Genomic DNA, 18,009 nt, shown 5'->3' with positions numbered 1-18,009 from the left:
CAAACCTACAGGCACTTTGTTTGATCCTGATGAGGCATTACAAGCAGTTGTCCATACAAGAAGCTTTTATTGAACCTTAAACTGATACTGTCACTCATAGCTCTTGGATCAGATAGATCTGCCTCCTGGCAGGGTGCTGAAGTAGGTAACAAGAATGCATCGTTACCTGAATGCTTCTCTTTAGTTCAGAAGCCAAACTCTAATTGCTCATTACAATACCTTTATTGCATTAAAGTTCAATTAGCAAGTGTCAATTAAGATTTACACAGGAAGAGAGCGGAGAGTTCTAATCCTTCTGTTAGCTAAACAGAGATGCCAGCAAATCAAATCTTCATAGGCACATCTTTATTCCTTTGATTTTTCTTTACAAACTCAGTCAGCCATGTTCTGCAGGAACAGAAATTAATGCCACCTCCTTGACTTGAGTGAAGCTATAAATATTGTTTTACATAAGCCAAGGATCTGGTCCCTACTGTTTAAGACCTTTCTTTTCCAATTATGTTTTTCATTCCCCATTATAAACAACTAAACATATTAGAAAGGGGAAAAAAACCAACAATGCAATAAAATAAAATATTTCTAATTAATGTATCACCGCAACAGAATCGCTTAAGAACAGGACATGACCCACAGGCGTCAGAAAACAATCTCTGAATCTTTGACAGCTGAGGGGAGGATGTGTGATTTTCACAAGACACACCCCAGCATCTAAAGCTTAACTCCACAACAGATTTCAAATAGCAACCTAACAGCTGGTTTTGCCTAAGATTTGAAATGCTAAGAGATTTTAGATTAGATGCCCATAACTTGCACAGATACATTTTATTTAGGCATTTTTATGGTCAAAGATAAGCAGCACACCTCATGGTCCTATACTGCCAGAAACTCTACAACAATCTCTTTGATTGTATTTTTCCTATTAGGAATTCTTCAAGGTAAAAGAGGGAAGCAATGGAATGCTTTCACATCAGTGGAGAAAATATGTATGCATCTGAAAGTTCATGTGACAAGTATTGATTGTCTTTGGTGCTCTCCTATGTAGAGGGAAGTATAAAATCAGGTATTAATTAGTAAAAGAGAAACTTGTAACTTCTGTCTGCTTCTCTACTAGCACCCACAATTTTGTGCTCTGTACTGACACCTTTTGAGTCCTGTTCAAGAGGTCAGAGACACCCCTAGCTCTTTATTCACTCGACGTGAACAAAGTCAACACAGACCAAAGTTCCAAGCTGTTTTACACATGATACCAAAATACTGGGTGTCGAGGCAGCCACAAAGCAGAGGAGATAGACAATGCCAGCAACTGCAAGTTAATCATTATTTACAACCAAAATAACCACATGGAGCTATGAAATAAGTCAGGATCAAAGCCACAAGGTGTCAGCACTGGCCTGTGTATTTAGAAAATAACTATCCCTGCATGAGAGACTATTTGTTTTAACCTGTGTTACTGAGCATTTGCAAACATTCAGTTGAGGTTAATCTCACTTCATAAATTCACCTCAGTTTAAAGACAAAGTAATACCATCTTCAGATCAATGAAAAATACTTAATGTAAACTATTATAGTTTCACTAGTACCAGAAGCAAAGAAAAAAAAGTTAAAGTCAATGATTGAAGATGCAACCTTTGCATCTTCAGGCCATCTGCATATACCTTTGCATTTTTGGGCTAATGAAAAATTAATTATTTTATGCAGCTCAACCGCTAAGATGAGAAGGCTCCAAATTAAATGTCATTTACAAAATATTGGTGAAAACTAAATGAAAACCAATTCTTGGGAACACCATGTCTGATTGCCAGACAGGCAATCCCCACCAGGTATTATAGCCTGACTTTATTGCAGAGAGAAGTTTGTTCAACATCTCAGTTAAAGTGTACAAAATTATCAGCAGAGAGACTCTTGAATGATTCACACAGAAGACTGAATCTTGTTCAGTTAACAAGGGGGACGAAATGCATGGTTGTAAGGCAGAGTAGTCAATAGCAGAGACACAAAAGTGTTCAATCACTGGAAAATAGCATGCAACACAGCAGCAGTAGGACCGGTGGATGGACAAAATCCAGAGCACTATCTTTCATGGCTATCCCACACAATAGCTGTGTGCACAGAACATGAGCTGGATATACAGAGATCTGAGTAACACAGGAATGTTGGGGATTCATCAGGTTTGTGACAAATTCCTCACCAGTCTGTCAGCAGTCATGTAATGCAAGACAAACAGAATATAATTTAAATAGATTTGGTATATGTAATGTATCGTGATGATGCCTTGGACAGTGCACAAGTAGCTGACACACACAAGATCCATCTTTTCTTGCAGCCTGCAGCTACAGGTTTGCAATAATACTACAAACACAACAACCAGACCACACAGTGTAAAAGCAATACATTTCTTGTTGCCCTGAGCCCTTTTCTTCCCAGTCCAACAGTAAGGAGGATTAAGGAGCTAAAATACCTGCTGAAACCTGAGCGATCTCAGAAATTGAAGCATTCCTGTTTGAGAGACTTCTACAGCTGCTTTTGCTTGCTGAGTATCACAGCACTTCCTCCTCTTTGTTGCCAAATTCTAATATAGTTTCATTTTGTTCTTTTCTGCAAAAGCCCGTTCTGGCTTCTTCAGAAGCCATTCTGGCTGAGCAACAGGGCAGTGATGACAGTAGATAAAGAACACCCAACTTGTAATTCTGCAACTTGATAATATTTGTATCAAATAGTTACAAAAAACACAGCACAGGGGTCACCACGGGAACCTCTAAATTCTGCATACTTACAGCAATTGACAATGTAGTTAATACTTTGCTAAAATAGAAATGATCACATTTACTTACAGCTTCATTGTGATTCACATAGTGGGGGGAAAAAAGGCAGTCTTCTCACATCTGTTAATTTGCTAATGACTAGCCTGACTTAAATGGAATTAGTCAGGCTAAGAAATTCAAGACCATGGCATGGGAAGGAATTATTAACATAGGCAGCACAGACCTCTTTAACCTCATGGAGACTTTTTTTCCCCCTTTATAAATGCCATACCACACATTTTCTTAGACTAAAAAGGCATTTATTGCAACAGTTTTATAAATATCATTGTCTGTCACTGTCAAATCGCTAACAAGGCTCACTTGAACACCAACATCTAGTAGAAAACAGATGTTACAAAGCAATACTTTAGGGCATGCACTGTTTGTAAAGTAGTCCCATAGGTCATTGTAATTTCATTATCTATTCACTCAGTGTTATTTTTGCTGAAAAGACTAGAGCACAAAGAAGTTTGGCAAATTCTTCTGGACAACAAAACCTCCATTCTGCACTCCTATCCAACCAAATGCTCATTGACTTCACATGGCTGCTGAATATTGGCATACAGAATGAAGCCTGGTATAGAGAACGCAGAACGCCACTTAACACTATAGTTACAAGTTTTTTATTTGTATGTTTTATCTGTATATTAGTCTTGACAAAGAACTGAATAAAGTCAAAAGGTAGAGATGGCATTTCAGGTTCAACCGTTGCACTTCATGTAATAAGAAACAAGTGGCAAGAGTTAACACAGTTATGACAGCCAGCTTATTTGCAAAGAGGTTAAAGCAAACCAGACCTCAGGATATATAAATCAGAAATACCAAGATATATCAGGCATCAGTTCTAACCTAAACAGAATTCAACATGCTAACAAAATATATCTGCCTAAATAAAGGCTAGGAACATCACACACAAATGTCAGGGTCCCACTATTTCATTTTTCTAATGAGTTTATAGGTCTGAAATTTAATCTTTGAATCCCTTTGTCAAGACTTGAATGATAATTCCAACTTTAAAAATTCTATTGTGGTAGTTTTTTACATTTCAATATTTATAATTTGTTTCATATCACCAAAGGTAAAAAACGGAAAAAGAACCCATTGCTTTCTATGTGAGAAGTCAAGTATTTCAGAAGCAGACACCATATTCTGAAGTTAAATAACAAGATTTTTTTTTCCTCCAAGGTTTAACTGTGGCATCTGTGCTTCCTTTCCTCTTACCCTAATACTCCATATGACAACATTCTTTTGACTTATTGAACTTATTCTTGTTTCAGCTTGTATGCAAAAAAAGTGAAAATAACACTGTAATACTTCTAAGACTGTGAGGCTAATTTTCGTATTGAAGAAAGGTGTGTGTATAAGAACTGCAAACATAAACACCACACACATAATATCTCAGGTTTATATATTTTCTTCCTCTATCATTCTGTCTCCCCAAAATCAGCTAGGAGTCAGGTAACGTGAAAGGTTATGTGTTTTGTCTTGTCTCCAGAGCAGAACTTAGCTTTTTTTTTTTTTTTGACTATCTTGTATAATTCTCAGACTTTACATGCACACACAAATACCTTCAGCTAAATCACATTGCCTAAACATTAATTCTGTGAAGAATACTTTTCGTTATCTAAACCTTACAGATCACTGTTGTGAAAAATCAGCAGGAATATTTTTATTCCTTGGCACAAAATCGAAGTGATTTTTTCATTTATTTAGTCTTCTACCAATGCCACCATAGAAAATTAAACCGAATGACATCAAAACTAAGAGAGAGATATGAAGCTAAATCACGAGTTACCATAAAATGTTCGCTTCCCTGAGTAAGCATTGGAGCCAGAACAGATTTGCAGCTGCTCAGCACTTCTGAAAAATCCAATTACTTCTTCAAAAATGCAAATATGAATTTAAGAATCATTTAGAAACAGCTCAGAAAAGTACTGGCAACTTTGTAATGCTCTAGTCTATAAAGAGTAAAACACCTTTACAGAAAATGTCTTAAGAATGCCACATGAAAGTTCATCTTGCAAGGACGTTCCTAATTAGCCTTTAACTGCAGATCAGATCGAGCCTATGTGGAGCAGCAGCTGTTCTAAGATATTGGATGTGAAGCCCTGCACTTATTCCAACCCCACACTGGTTTGGAAGAACATTCCTACTTAGCTAAGAAACACAGAAAGAGGATGAAAGCAACAATTGCAAATGGCTATGGAACCATGTCAGGGGAAGTTCAGATGGGACCTTGGGAAAAGATTCTTCTCTAAGAGGGTGCCCAGTCATTGGAACAGGCTCTACAGGGAAGTTCAAGGAGCATCTGGATGATGCTCTGAGTCATATGGGTTAGTTTTAGGCAGTCTTGTGAGGAGCATGATGTTTGCTGGGCTCTTAAGATCCGTATGGATCCCTTCCAACCTGAGACAGTCTATGAGTTCTAATCAAAATACTCAGTAATTCAAGGGCAAAAAAATCTGTCCCTTTCTTTACAGCAGATTCATTGCTATTGCCAAGTTGTAACACAGATTTTCAAAGCAAGGAATGTCTTTTAAGTCTACATTTTCACACCTATCAACTCCATAAGCTGCACATATCCTCACTGACATTTCAAAATTACACTGCTTCTGCCTCGCTCTCTGAGCCCAAATTAGGTAAGTTAAGTAACCATGTTTAAGCATATATAATTCTATCAAGCCCACTGTGAAAATAGAAAAAAAAAAAAGTTACCAAAGGGATTACTTCGTATTTATAAAAATGTTTAGAAAAGGAAGGCTTACCTAGATCTTACAATGTATTTGCAAAAATCAGATACCTTGACATACAAACTGCATATAAATAACTAGATAAGAAAAAAAATGTAAAAAGCTGGAATATGCTTAAAAATTTTTTCTTTTTTTATTAATTTTTGTACACAAGGACTTGACATTTTCTTTAAATTCTTCCTGCTAGATCCATCTGTATCCTGGGCAGGCTAGGGGAGAGCTGCCCAAAGAGACTGCTACAGAAACACTAATAATAAAATTTTAATTAGAGGAGCTAATGTACAAAGCTGTTAAGATTTAGAGCCCCCATCTTTTGACACTCAGACTACAGCCAGCAGGGAGTACCTGCTCACTGGCCATTCTACAAACTGAGCAGTTATGCCCTGCTGCAGCTGACTGCTGCTATTGCCTCAGGTTTTTGTACCTCTGAAGGCCAGATCAAGTCTCCAGCTGTTATCTTGGAGCCTGAAAGCAGAGGACATCTTGTGGTATGGTCTGACCTGATGCCCACATCAGCCCTTAAACAGCTGGGACCTGCCTGAAAGCCAAGATCTCTTTCAAGTCAGACTCTATTCCCTCCTAACCCTACATCAAGTAATACTTACTTGGCTAAAGACTGCCAGATGGGCACTGCCACACATAAATTTATACAAAAACAGAAAGTATGCCAAAACCATTCCATTCCCTTCCTTGTTATTTGTCCTTACTGCCAGTCTCTCCATTCTTCTGTTCCAAACTGTTTGGAGTCACCAATGCCTCACTATGCAGCATTGAAGCAAACTGCTTTGCCAGTTGCATTAAACAGGGTTGAAAAGGATCACATCAATTCATGTAAGCTATGCACATCCACAGCTCCATGAAGCACTAAAACACTGTAATATTTAAAAGTACTTCTGATTCTATTATAAATCTAAGGTTCTATGCAAAGTCATCTTTTGTATAAAACACTAACATAATAGCTACTTCTGAAAATAACTGGTATTAGACCTTAGGTAATCCTTTGAAATACATATTTTCTTCTTGTTATGTCTATTACCAATTGGAGTAATATTGGAGAAATTATTTGGAGATGTTAAAACAAAAAGAGGGTGGGGGGAAGTACACCTGCTACACAACAGTGTGCCAAACCAACGAAACCAGAGTCACAAGGTTCCATTTAGATGCTATTAAAGTTACATAATTTGAATATAAGCATTAATTCTGCCTCTGGAGTACTGGAGAGTGCAAACTTACAACGGACCAAGAAAAGATGTGAAAGGCCAGACAGAGGGTCTACCCTCTAAAATAGAATAATTTTCTTTTTTGTAAATCTCTCATGCATTGGAGGGATGAGAAAGTAAGGAGAAGACTGAAAAAAAAAAAAAAGGTCCCTTGAACTTAAAGCAGTTATATTAGTTATAGCAGTAACTAAGAAATAACTGTGTAGCTATTTAGTACATAGAGGCAGCTGCAGGGCTCTTTTTACAGGATGCCCCAAGTGAGCTTCAAGACCACTGCCTGGGTGCCAGGTGCCACGCTGATGTACACCACACTCACTCATTCTCTAATTCCTGTGCTGAAGATGGGGAAAGTCAGTGCCAAACACAGCTTTAACATCATTTAACCCAGACTGGGGGTTTCTTCAGATTAGGGAGGCCACAAGTGTTTATTTTCTTACTATCCAAGTAGTGCAAAACCCATCAAGACAAAGAAGGCCACAGAGGGAGTTCAAACTTTTCTCATCAATATGTTCTCTTTCAAAAACAGAATACTTCCCTTGCAATAATAGAAGACACCATCACCTGTTATCCAATGACATTACCAAATCAGTTAGGTGCTTTTTTTTTTTTGAGAGGGGAAATCAATTAGCATCTCATCTATACCTAAAAAACCCCAATTATTTGATACCAGCAATGAAAAAAAATTATGCAAAAAAAATAAAATCTTTCTAATTAGCAACCACAGTCAAATTTCCAAACAACACCATACTCTAAATATGCCCTCTCTAAACTCAATGTCTTTGTATGAAGTCAGTCTGCAGCAAGAAATTTTTAAAATTAAAGCACATAGGAAATATGCTTTGATAGTTGTTTGGTAGTAATCACACTAGAGAAACAAAAAATTATTGGAGAGGGAAATATCTGCCTCCTTTTCCCAAACACACCTTTTCTTCTACTTTGTGTTAGTACCAGTCAATTAGAAAAAATAATAAACCAAAAAAATCTTTGAAATGCCACAAAAAATTAAAAATTACTTTGAAGTCTGTTACTTTATAGTAACTTTGTGTAACAGGGATAAATCCTGCTTTTCAATATTAAAAAGAAAAAGAAGACAACATGTGAAAACCAAAATAGTCTCCATGACAAGTTACTATCCCCACTCAAATGTTAAGACTTACCAAATATCATACAAACTTACATACCATATTTCCCTTATAACCTTTCTCTCCCCAGATTTCATCCCAACTACCAACTTCTAGATACTCATACCTCCATTGTTTGGCAACTTGAATTCCACAGTCCTGATTTTCCCACTGTGAAGAGGAACTCTTAGATAAACTCAGTGCTAAACTCAACCATCCATTTAAATGCCAGATAATAGATTGTTTTGCTGCTTCCTGTGGCCTTTTATTTCCTCCCTTTGATTAGAACCACTTTATTAGGCAAATTAAGTACTGTGAAGCTTAGATGAAAGATTTTTTAGAAGTGCACATTTCTGCTAGTACTTCAACAAGAGAAAAACATGATGACAAAAACACAGCACACTGACAAGTAATTTGAAAAAGGAATAAAAAATAATGTAAAATACTTTGCTCCTGCTTCAAATCCTGAACTTTAACCACATCTGGCTCCATATATGTAGAAAGCAGATTGACACTGTCACACAATTTTACCTTGGTGTTATTATTGTCATCTATAACATATCTGTATGCTCAGGTCCAACCAGGCTATCCTAAATCCAGAGCTCTATTAAAGAAGAAAAGAGAAGCCAAACTGGGTTTCTATCCTTGTTCAGTACCTTTAAATTATAAATTAGCCCTTTAGTGGGTAATCAAGTAAACAGCTGAAACAGTAAAAACCAAGCCATAAACTAAAGCAACCCTCAGGCTCTGAGAAAGAGCTGCAATATCTCAGCTGCCTGAGAGAAAGAATTTACCCTAATGATTTCTTCACTTCACCTGTTTGCTGAATGTAAAGCTCATTATCCAGGCTTTTGCTTATCTGCTCCAGCCAATCTTAAGGCTAAATTACACAGCTGTTGTGGGCCAAAGCAGACCTTATTAGGTGGTCTCTACTTGATCAGATGATGAGTAAGTTAACCAACCTGAGAGAAGTAATTCATACTAAATAAAGCTACTGTATGCCGTTTAGAAGTTCACTTCTGAATTTCTTTTCCCTTTCCTGAAGTCTAGTCCAGTAATTTTAACTGAACAAATCCTTAAAGACATCAATGAAAATATAAAATATTAATCAATCTTTTGAAATAGGGAGAAAGTGTTTGATATGAAGATAAGTTCATCTTCAATCTAATTCATATACCTTAAGCATAAGTTTGAAGAATTCTGAGCCTAAAAAAACTTAGGTCTACAGATATCAATCTGTGAATAATGATGCAAACCCAAACTAGCTAATTAATCATTTTATACTCCATGCAGCAATGAGAATAGAATGGAGTTGCATTACATATACTTTACCAGATTCTATGTTAGAGACTCCTCAAGTGTATCACATTAGATAAAACTTTGGCACTACTTAGGTTTCAATTCTACTTAAGTAGAATTTTAGTGTAAGTTGGCAAGTGAATGAGTAACCTTACCTAAGCACATTTGACTGCTACATGTAAACGTGTCATACATTTCCTATTATGTAAAGAACAGAAATTCTTCACTCCAAGTTTTTATTATACTCTGTGGCTCATAAATGCATTATGGCACTTTTCATCTCTGTAATATATAGCATTCCTCTTGTACTATTCATTGGTGATAAAACCAGCTAATGTATTTCCTTTTTAGCTCACCTTTTTCCACAATACCTATATTTTAGCAGTGGTTTGATGAACAAAAGATACTGCTGTTCTTATTAATCCCTGTCTTTTCTTACATGTATTCTCATTTATATTTCTTTGTAAGATAACACCAGGTGCCTACAGTCACCCTTAACATGAACAGGATTTAGTGGCATACAACACAGAAAAAGAGATTACTTTATACTACTGCACAATTACTTAAAAATATATTTACAGGTCAGCAAAATTGCTTTTGTTTCCATAAAAAGAGAAAAATTGATTTAATCTATTAGGAGGACATCCTATGGCTTGTTGGGAACTTTTATATTCTGCATGTTTTACACCTGGTTTTCCTATGTATGGAGAATTTATATTGCTGTATTCTCCCTTTCCCTTGTTTAAATTACTTTATATCTCACTCTTAAAAGAAGTAGGCAATTCTTTCAAAAAGGCTATTGAAACACAATAAAGGCATTCACCACCTATTTCTGTTGAAAAAAAAAATTCATGCTAATGCTTGAATATGCAGGTTCAGTTTTGGAAAGTACTACAGCAAGTACACTTTGATAAATATATTAAAAAAAAAAAAAGAACTATCCACTATTGAAGGGCAGTTTTTATACTGCTGTGCTGGTTTCCAGGTCTTAATATTAGAAACTGCACTTGTAGTTATGCTCTCTGCCTTAGAAGTACCAAACAGCATTGCAGTGTTTTCCCAAATTTGCTTTTTTGTAACAATTTCCAAGGCAATTTTGTTATTTGATAAGATGTCCATCACTGAATTCACCTGAACACACATACAGGCACCCCTCCCAAACACACAAACACACACATACACACATTGATTTTACAAAAGTCTCATCTTCCTTAAGCAAGTAATCACAACACTGAAAATACTCTCCTATGTGTTCACTGATTTTCTTAAATGATTTTTCACCACTCTGCCACTCAAGGGAGATGGTTATTTCACTCTTCTGAGAAGCTAACTATGTTCAAAAGCAGCTAGATGAGGATGGTGATGTGATATAAATTCCAAAAGAAAAATGCATTGTCCATCCATATAGCCGTCCATCCTGAGAAACTTCCACTGCCAAATTCTTGCTATTTCCCATTGGTCATGGGGTTCCCATCAATAAATAGAAGGTCAGTGCAACAATGAGGAGCAAGCAGAATGGAGAAGAGAAGGTCTGATAGGCAGCCGAAGGCATGAAAATATCTTCGTACTTGTAAATACTGACAACACGCTCTGACACGGGTGGAGAGTCGATATCATGCCGAGTTATAGAACCTTTAGCAGGTAAGGGCAGAAAGAAATAATGTCAGATGCAATTTTTTCTATAACTCAATTTTTTCTATAACCCTACTGAAGCAACAGGCAGGGAGGTAATTTTCAAACCTACGGAAGCATGCAATGTTACACTCTCAGGGAGTACAAATGAAATTCAAGTAAACAACAAACATTGTTCAAATGAATTAAGAACTTCTAGTTATGAAATTCTTCCAAGTCCAGCTTTAAGAAGTGGGGATAGTAGATATACAGCCAGGAAAACACAACATTCCTGTCTTTCTTTTTTTAAGCCTCATGCTGTCAGAATTTTAATTCATTAAAATAAAAGGGTGGGGAGAGGGTGTGTCTAGTAAGAATCACATAACTGAAAGACATTTATCAATTTTGGCACATCAGCTCATTTGGTGAGATCAACTTACCCTGGATTGCTGGGCCCCAAGCAAACAGGTAGTACCAACTCAAGTGCAAGTCTACGATGGTTTCTTCTCGGGGAACATAGACAGGACGCTTGAATCGACACGTTACACGGTTGTTTTCAAAAACCCCTTCCTCATCCCTAGCAGGATTTCTCTGGATTTCTTTAGCCCACTGACCAACATTATAGAAGTGCTGTATTCGGACTCTTCCGTTATCATCATGAACACAAGCCATAACATCATCTCCTCCCTGCAAGGTTAAAAAAAATTCAGAGATGGAAAACAAAGGGTCATAAAACACTTCCTTGTTTATGTATATAATTTTAATTATTCAAAGCTAATCAAGACCTGGGATGCTCTTTCCTTGTTTCCAATTATATATACACAAATATTTGTATCCCTAATCAGATGTCTTCAGTAAGATTAAAAAGCAAGTTAAGTGGCTAGCCATAATTACAAATCCTTACTACCTGTGAATTCTCTTTTGGATCTTTCTAAGAGTTATTTTACTTAACATATATTTGTAGGATATGGTATCACTCTGACATCACATAATTAATTGAACTGTGGAAGGCTGTTGTCTTTTGTTATTTGTGAAGTTTTGGCATACTGCTTCATAAAATGTTGCAGTCTTGAATCCCTGATGTGTACAAAATCCACTGCATCAAATCATGGACAGAAAGCCAATATACTTTAGTGAGACAGAGGAAACAAACCTACTACATATGAGAAAATAATAGCATTGATTACAGTAAGTCTTTTCTAATCTCTTCTCATGTTCACTTAAAGAACATCATTTCTCATATCTCTTATTTCTTATAAGAAATGTTGCAATAACAGAATACAGTACACCACAAGATGGAAAGAAAAAAGTAATCAATATGTGCTTCTTCACTTAGCATAAGCAGCCATCGAAGAACCAAGAGACAGAAGGGAGAAGGAGCCACTTATTTGTAAAGGTCATTCATGGAAATACTAAAGCAGTTGCTGGAGTAGTTACTCAAGGTGACTGACAGAGTGGTAGAGCACAGGGATGACCATGAACTTCAGCAGTACTACCCCACAGAAGCCTTAGCACCAAGAGCCATCAGAACACTATCCAAGCTGGACGAGTGCCACAGCTATCAGTGCTGTATTACACACAGGCCCTACTCCTCCCATATCTTTCTGATATGTCGTACTGATGAAAGACATGATGCTTGCTACTGTGATCATCCTTTAGTTCTTTATTACAGGGAAGAGAGGAAAAGGGTGTATTTCAGCACTATGGGAATACTGCAATGTGCATTTGTAAAAGATGTGCAAGAAGTGGATGGAAAGAGGGGATAACTATGTAAAACACATGCTTGAACAGTTTCTGCACCTTGGTGCTGCTGCAGACCTTTCCAGCCTCTGTCTTGAGACTATCACTGCTCTCAATAACTTATTTCCCAAATTTAACTTTTATACATCTAAGCACAAATCCCTCATTCTTAAGTACAAAGAGGCAAAAGTAAAGGTGCTTTTACACTGAAGGAAGAAAACTAAAAAGGAAATAAAAAAGCATTTTGAATCTCAGTTAACAGAATGACATTTCAAAATCTTGCCAAAGCACAAAAGCCTGAAAGTGGAAAAACATAATGTTATTTGAGACAAAGAAATAGGTCATAGGACTTTAAGAAAAAATCTATTGAGGACACAAAATAGTTTTTTTCCTTAACTTCTGAAGCTATTCAGGCCACACCATTTTGATTAGGGCCTCTAAAGCACAGCCCATTTCTCAGAGCTAAGCTGATTTGACCCAGAGCCATTTTATCATCAAAGCCTGTGCATCCCAGGACACCAAAACATCCTGGAAGTTATGAAAAAGATGAAGTCAGCAGGAGAGCCAGAGAGGAAGAGAGATGTTAGCTGGTTTAGCCTAGCTGATTTATGGGCATTACATGATATGTGGAGCAAATTTGGAAGCAAAACCTTTCACTTTACACTTCCTTTATTCTTTTCACCAGAAGCTCAGACTTAACCTGCTGCTTGCTGTGCCTGCTTTCCAAGTGGCTGAGAGGAGGGCAGTGGGACCCTGGGGTCCACTGCAGGCACCTCAGAGGTACAAACTGGTAACACAATCTGATAGTTTGGGGGCAGATACTGAGAGGTGCTGAGCTGCTTTGAAAACCATGTTGAGTACCTGCATTGCAAGCTTCTAAACTCTTCCCAAAATCTGGCTGTAAAGCTGTTCTTTACATCCAAACCACAAACTGTTACTTGTGACACAAAAACCTTCTAGAGTCACTGTGTTTATTTACAGTGTTATATTAAAACATATGTAGTAATGACTGAGAAGCACTTGTCCTCATATTTTCTTTCTATTTCTCATTTTTGGTCAAATGATGCTTTAAGTTATAGCTTTCATTTTTTTCCTGTACTGCATTTGTATATAACTCTGAACTTCATATAAAGTGTCAGCAAGTTCTCTTCACAGCTTAGTTAGACAAAACAATCCTTTTCCAGCCTGAGAACCAAGGACATTGTTGCAGCTTCAGGCACAAAAAGTGTAAACAAGAGTGAATTGAGGAGAGCGATCTCGGAGGATGGGACTTCATAAAACTGCTGTTAAGTCAGTGCAAGTCTTCCAATTCATTTTTTGTGGGTCCTATCCCAGGACATCATCTAATTCCTTTATTTTTTCAGACTGCTACTTTCAACACCATAAGAAACAGTGCTTTCTTTGACTTGTGATTTAGGACATAGGTCTATACTATTGTTCTATAAACTCAGGAGAGTTTCTGTACATGAACACCAATATTATAAACTGCATTTTAATCCTAAACATTTTACCAAGGATCACAGACAAAACATCTTTGCATAAGTCATCTATTGCCCTCATTTTTTGAAGTCCACACATTACATGCTTCTGTTTTGCTCAATGAAGTTCAATGAAAAGTGGAGCTTTTGAATTAAAAAGTAAGTACAGGAATAAGCATAAAACAGAACCCAATAACAATCCAGAGGAGAGAGAAGAAATTTTAACAAGACTGCCTTCTTGAGTATAAATGTTTAAATTACCAGGAGTCTTTTTCTTACATATTTGTGGCTTCTCTGGAACAACACATGGGTATGAAAACAACCAAAAAATTTCCCAAGTTAAACAAAAGTGAAATAAAAATTTATACTGCTGAAAGTAAACTGATTTTCTCAAGAATAAAATTATTTGCTATTCAGTTTATGATGTGTCTTTTGCACAAATTACACTGACATAAAGCACAACAGGAAATTTCCATGTGAATTGGCTAATCCCTGAGGGCTTTTCTAATGAAAAGGCAAAAAGCTAGTGACAGTCAAACATTCAGAGCTGAACTGAAATACTGTTGCAGTTCTCAGAGAAGAAGGGAAAGGAGATGTTAGGAAGGATGAAGCAGTTTTCTGTGAGGCAGTGCTCCCAGGGGGGCTACTGAATGGTGCTTTGTTTTCAGCAAGCCAGTTTTACCTTACATGCTCTGTTTCTCACCGATCAAATATATAAATGTACAGAAACCATTTCTATCCTAGCATGTGAAAGTGTGTATATTGCCAACAGGAAAAGCTGTACATATCTTACCATTTTCTTGTCTGAGGAAAATCCCACTGCCACCCAGCCATCTGTGTCAGCACTCAACTCAAATTCCACATCAGCTCCAATTCTGCGGTAACTTAGAAAGTAGTCACAAGTCTCCGCATTGCATCCTGGTTTACCATACCTAAATGGAATTGGAAATATACATAACACTTTCCTTGAAATGTCCTGCTATGGCACTTAATTAAGGTTTTGCAAGAAAAAACTAAAAGAATGTATTTTGGTATAATGGCAGTAAAGCTTATATTCTGCTGGACATAAAGTAGCACTAATATTTTGCAAGTACTACTCTTTTAGTGCATAGTATTCAAACAGTACAGCAAACAATAACACAAAATATTACTCTGTTGACCTCCTTTGCTCTGTTTTTTTAAGTGCTTCATGAAAATACCAGAAAGACCCTTAGGTCCATAATTATGACATGTATTCTTAAATAAACTAATGTCCTCAAATAATATATGTCCTCAAATAAGACCATACCATAGCAGTATAGTCTTAAATAACAAACATTTATTAAAATTACTATGAAACACCCACCAGATTCTCCAATATCATCAGTCAGCATCTGTAAACATAAAAACATCTGCACTCTTATCTCAGACTGACCTGAAGCATCCCTTGGTTTTTCCACAGTCATCCACTCTGATTTTTGCGAATGGGTCCACAGGAGGAGCAGTAGGGAAAGGGTAACCTGAATAATCAGAATAAACCATTACTAAATAAAATACAAGGACTAAAGAGAAGGTCTTCCAGTAGCATTTACTTTGGTGATAACTGTACTGTTCAGATAAGTGACTACTTTGTCATGTACAAAATCCACTGCTCAGATGATCCTGGATCCAAGTAACAAAGTAACATAAATAACTGAAAACAAAACTTTTCTAAGGTTTCCTACATTCATCAAGGAGGGAGAAGAATGCTGGAGGGCAAAAATTAAATGTAAGACAGCAGGATCATGGACTATTGCAGTCAACTAACAATTAGGGATCTCTGCTCAGCTCTCTCTTTGTGCATTTGTAGTCCCCTCAGGAAATCCTGAGGGATTCCTTAGCCATAAATGACAGCATTAGGTATAAATGCAGACAGGGCACCAGATGCAGAGCTGTAGGAATTGATACTGAAAAGACCCTATAGTACATCCTCCTTTATGAAGTAAAATAAAACACACATTGCAGTAAAACGTAAGAGAGTATCAGGGCAGGGAATTGCCTGCAGTTATGGCCTTCAATCACTGGTGAAGGCAGACCAGAAGAGCCAGACAGTGAGAGTCATGATTCCAACCTATCCCATCTGCTGGACTGTAGTACCAAAGAAAAAGTGAGAAAGTTTACTAACAGACCAATTCAGTCTTGGCTAGTGGGAGCAGGAGTCTGTTGCATAAGCACAGATATTTTAATAGGATGTTCTTTTACTTAGCCAGATAAAAACCAACGTGCTACCTGTGGAACTAGAAAGTCCCCTGAAACTGCTTCATTGAGTAGGAAAAGTGCTTCATTGAGTGGGAAATGAACACTGCAGTTAGTTACGGCACCAGCACACAAACTTTTGATCTACACAGCTTTGGGCATTCGGGAGCCCTGATTTACTTCCTTAGATTTCTGACAATGGTAATGGAGAAAGTATGCTGTAAGCTGCAACTCACAGTTATACTAACTCTATCAAGGGCAGGTAAATTACCCTGCATAAATAAGTTTGCAGAATTTCACAGCAGCGTGTAGTGGCGCATTACTGAAACACAGGTCACGGGACATGCAATTTTCTCACTCCTTACTTATTTTCAAATCCATTGAACAAATGGTTTTCCATGCAGCCTAGCTGCAAAAGAGGGGTTTTAAAATTCCACCATTTGTAAATTCAAAAAAAAAACCCCACACCAAAACGCACGAACACGCTGCTTCTTGACACTTTAGGGCATCACACGTCCTTTCGAAGCCCACACACCCCAGGACTCCTTTTTACGCTACCAGCCCGGAAAGCTTTGCAAGAGGGGAAGGCGAGGGGCCGCCAGCTGGCCCGGCTGTGTGGGAAGGGGATGGCTCCCAGCCCGAGCTCCCGCCCGGAGGATGCCCGTGTCCGGGGATGCCGTGTCCGGGGATGCCGTGTCCGGGATGCCCGCGGAGCGAGGCGGCGGCCCTGCGGAGTGCGGGGCAGGGCGCCCTGCGGCCCCGGCCCCGAGCGGCAGCGCCGGCTGAGGCGGCCGGGCCGGCGGAAGATGGCGGCGGGCGCTGGCCTTCGTGCTGAACAGCGCTGCCACCGCCTCCCGCCCGTCGCCCCTGCGCCCGCCCGGCTCGGCCCGGCCCGGCCCGCCGGCACTCCCTCCCGGCCCCGGCCGTGCCGGGCCCCTCGCCCGCCGCGCCCCGCCCGGCCCCGCCGCCCGCCCCGGCCGCCGCCGCACCCTCCTCGGAGAGGTAGCGCAGGTCGTAGAACTCGCTGGCGAAGGTGCCGTACGAGGAGTCGTGGTGCCGCGCCGCCTCCTCGCCGTGCTCCCCGCCGCCCGCCTCCCGCCGCCCGCCGCCCTCCTCCGCCGGGCTGGCGGCGGAGCCGGCCAGGAGCAGCAGCAGCAGCAGCAGCAGCCGCTCCGCCATGGCGGCGGCGGCGGCGGGGCGGGGAGGCGGCGGCGCCTGAGCTCTGCTCCGCGGGGGAGCGGGGGCGGCGGCCGGGGGGATCCAGCCCCGAGCACGGGCGGTGCCGGAGGGACCGCGGTGGTGGGCGAAGAGACGGCGCCGGCGGGTGCTGGGGGGAAAAGGTGTCGGGGCGGCGTGAGAGCGGGGATGCGCGGGGGAGCGGCGTGCGCGGGAGAGGGATGCTCCGGGAGACGGATGCTTTGGGAGCGGGATGCGCCGGGAGAGGGATGCGCGGGCGGTCACAGGCACAGCCCTGGCAGCGCCGAGCCCTCCTGCAGAGACCGCCGCTGACAGGTTGCGCGGTGGCCTTCCCTGGAGCACTGATTTCCCGCATCCCACAGCACGCCCCACCCAGCAGAAACCCCGCCGCGGACACGTCTCGCACAGCCCGGGCACAGCCGTCGAGGGGCAGTACCCAGCCATCCCTGGCTGCTCCCGTGGCCTCGATTCACTAAAGCCTCTTGGCATGTGCTTCAAGAGGACGTGACAAATCCTGCTCAGTAATTGCCGGGCAAACTTAGATGTTTTCATTTAAAAAAAAAAAATTATTATTATTA

The 18,009-nt window shown here is 39.7% G+C and overlaps 1 protein-coding gene across 1 annotated transcript; it reads right to left on the bottom strand.

Moving 5' to 3' along the window:
- Nucleotides 1-3,039: 3,039 nt before the first annotated feature.
- Nucleotides 3,040-17,395, bottom strand: FRRS1L (ferric chelate reductase 1 like; the record flags this gene model as incomplete). The annotated part of the gene is made up of 5 exons (XM_059856727.1): nt 3,040-10,823; nt 11,243-11,489; nt 14,814-14,952; nt 15,435-15,519; nt 17,224-17,395. Coding segments are annotated over 5 exons (816 nt in total), but the record flags the coding sequence as incomplete, so codon positions are not given.
- Between the last annotated feature and the right edge of the window lie 614 nt (nt 17,396-18,009).

The sequence above is a fragment of the Haemorhous mexicanus genome, chromosome 1 (genome assembly GCF_027477595.1).
Source record: "Haemorhous mexicanus isolate bHaeMex1 chromosome 1, bHaeMex1.pri, whole genome shotgun sequence".
NCBI classification, from domain to species: domain Eukaryota; kingdom Metazoa; phylum Chordata; class Aves; order Passeriformes; family Fringillidae; genus Haemorhous; species Haemorhous mexicanus.
The sequence above is the reverse complement of the archived record's forward strand: the minus strand, read 5'-3'. Positions and strand labels throughout refer to the sequence as shown.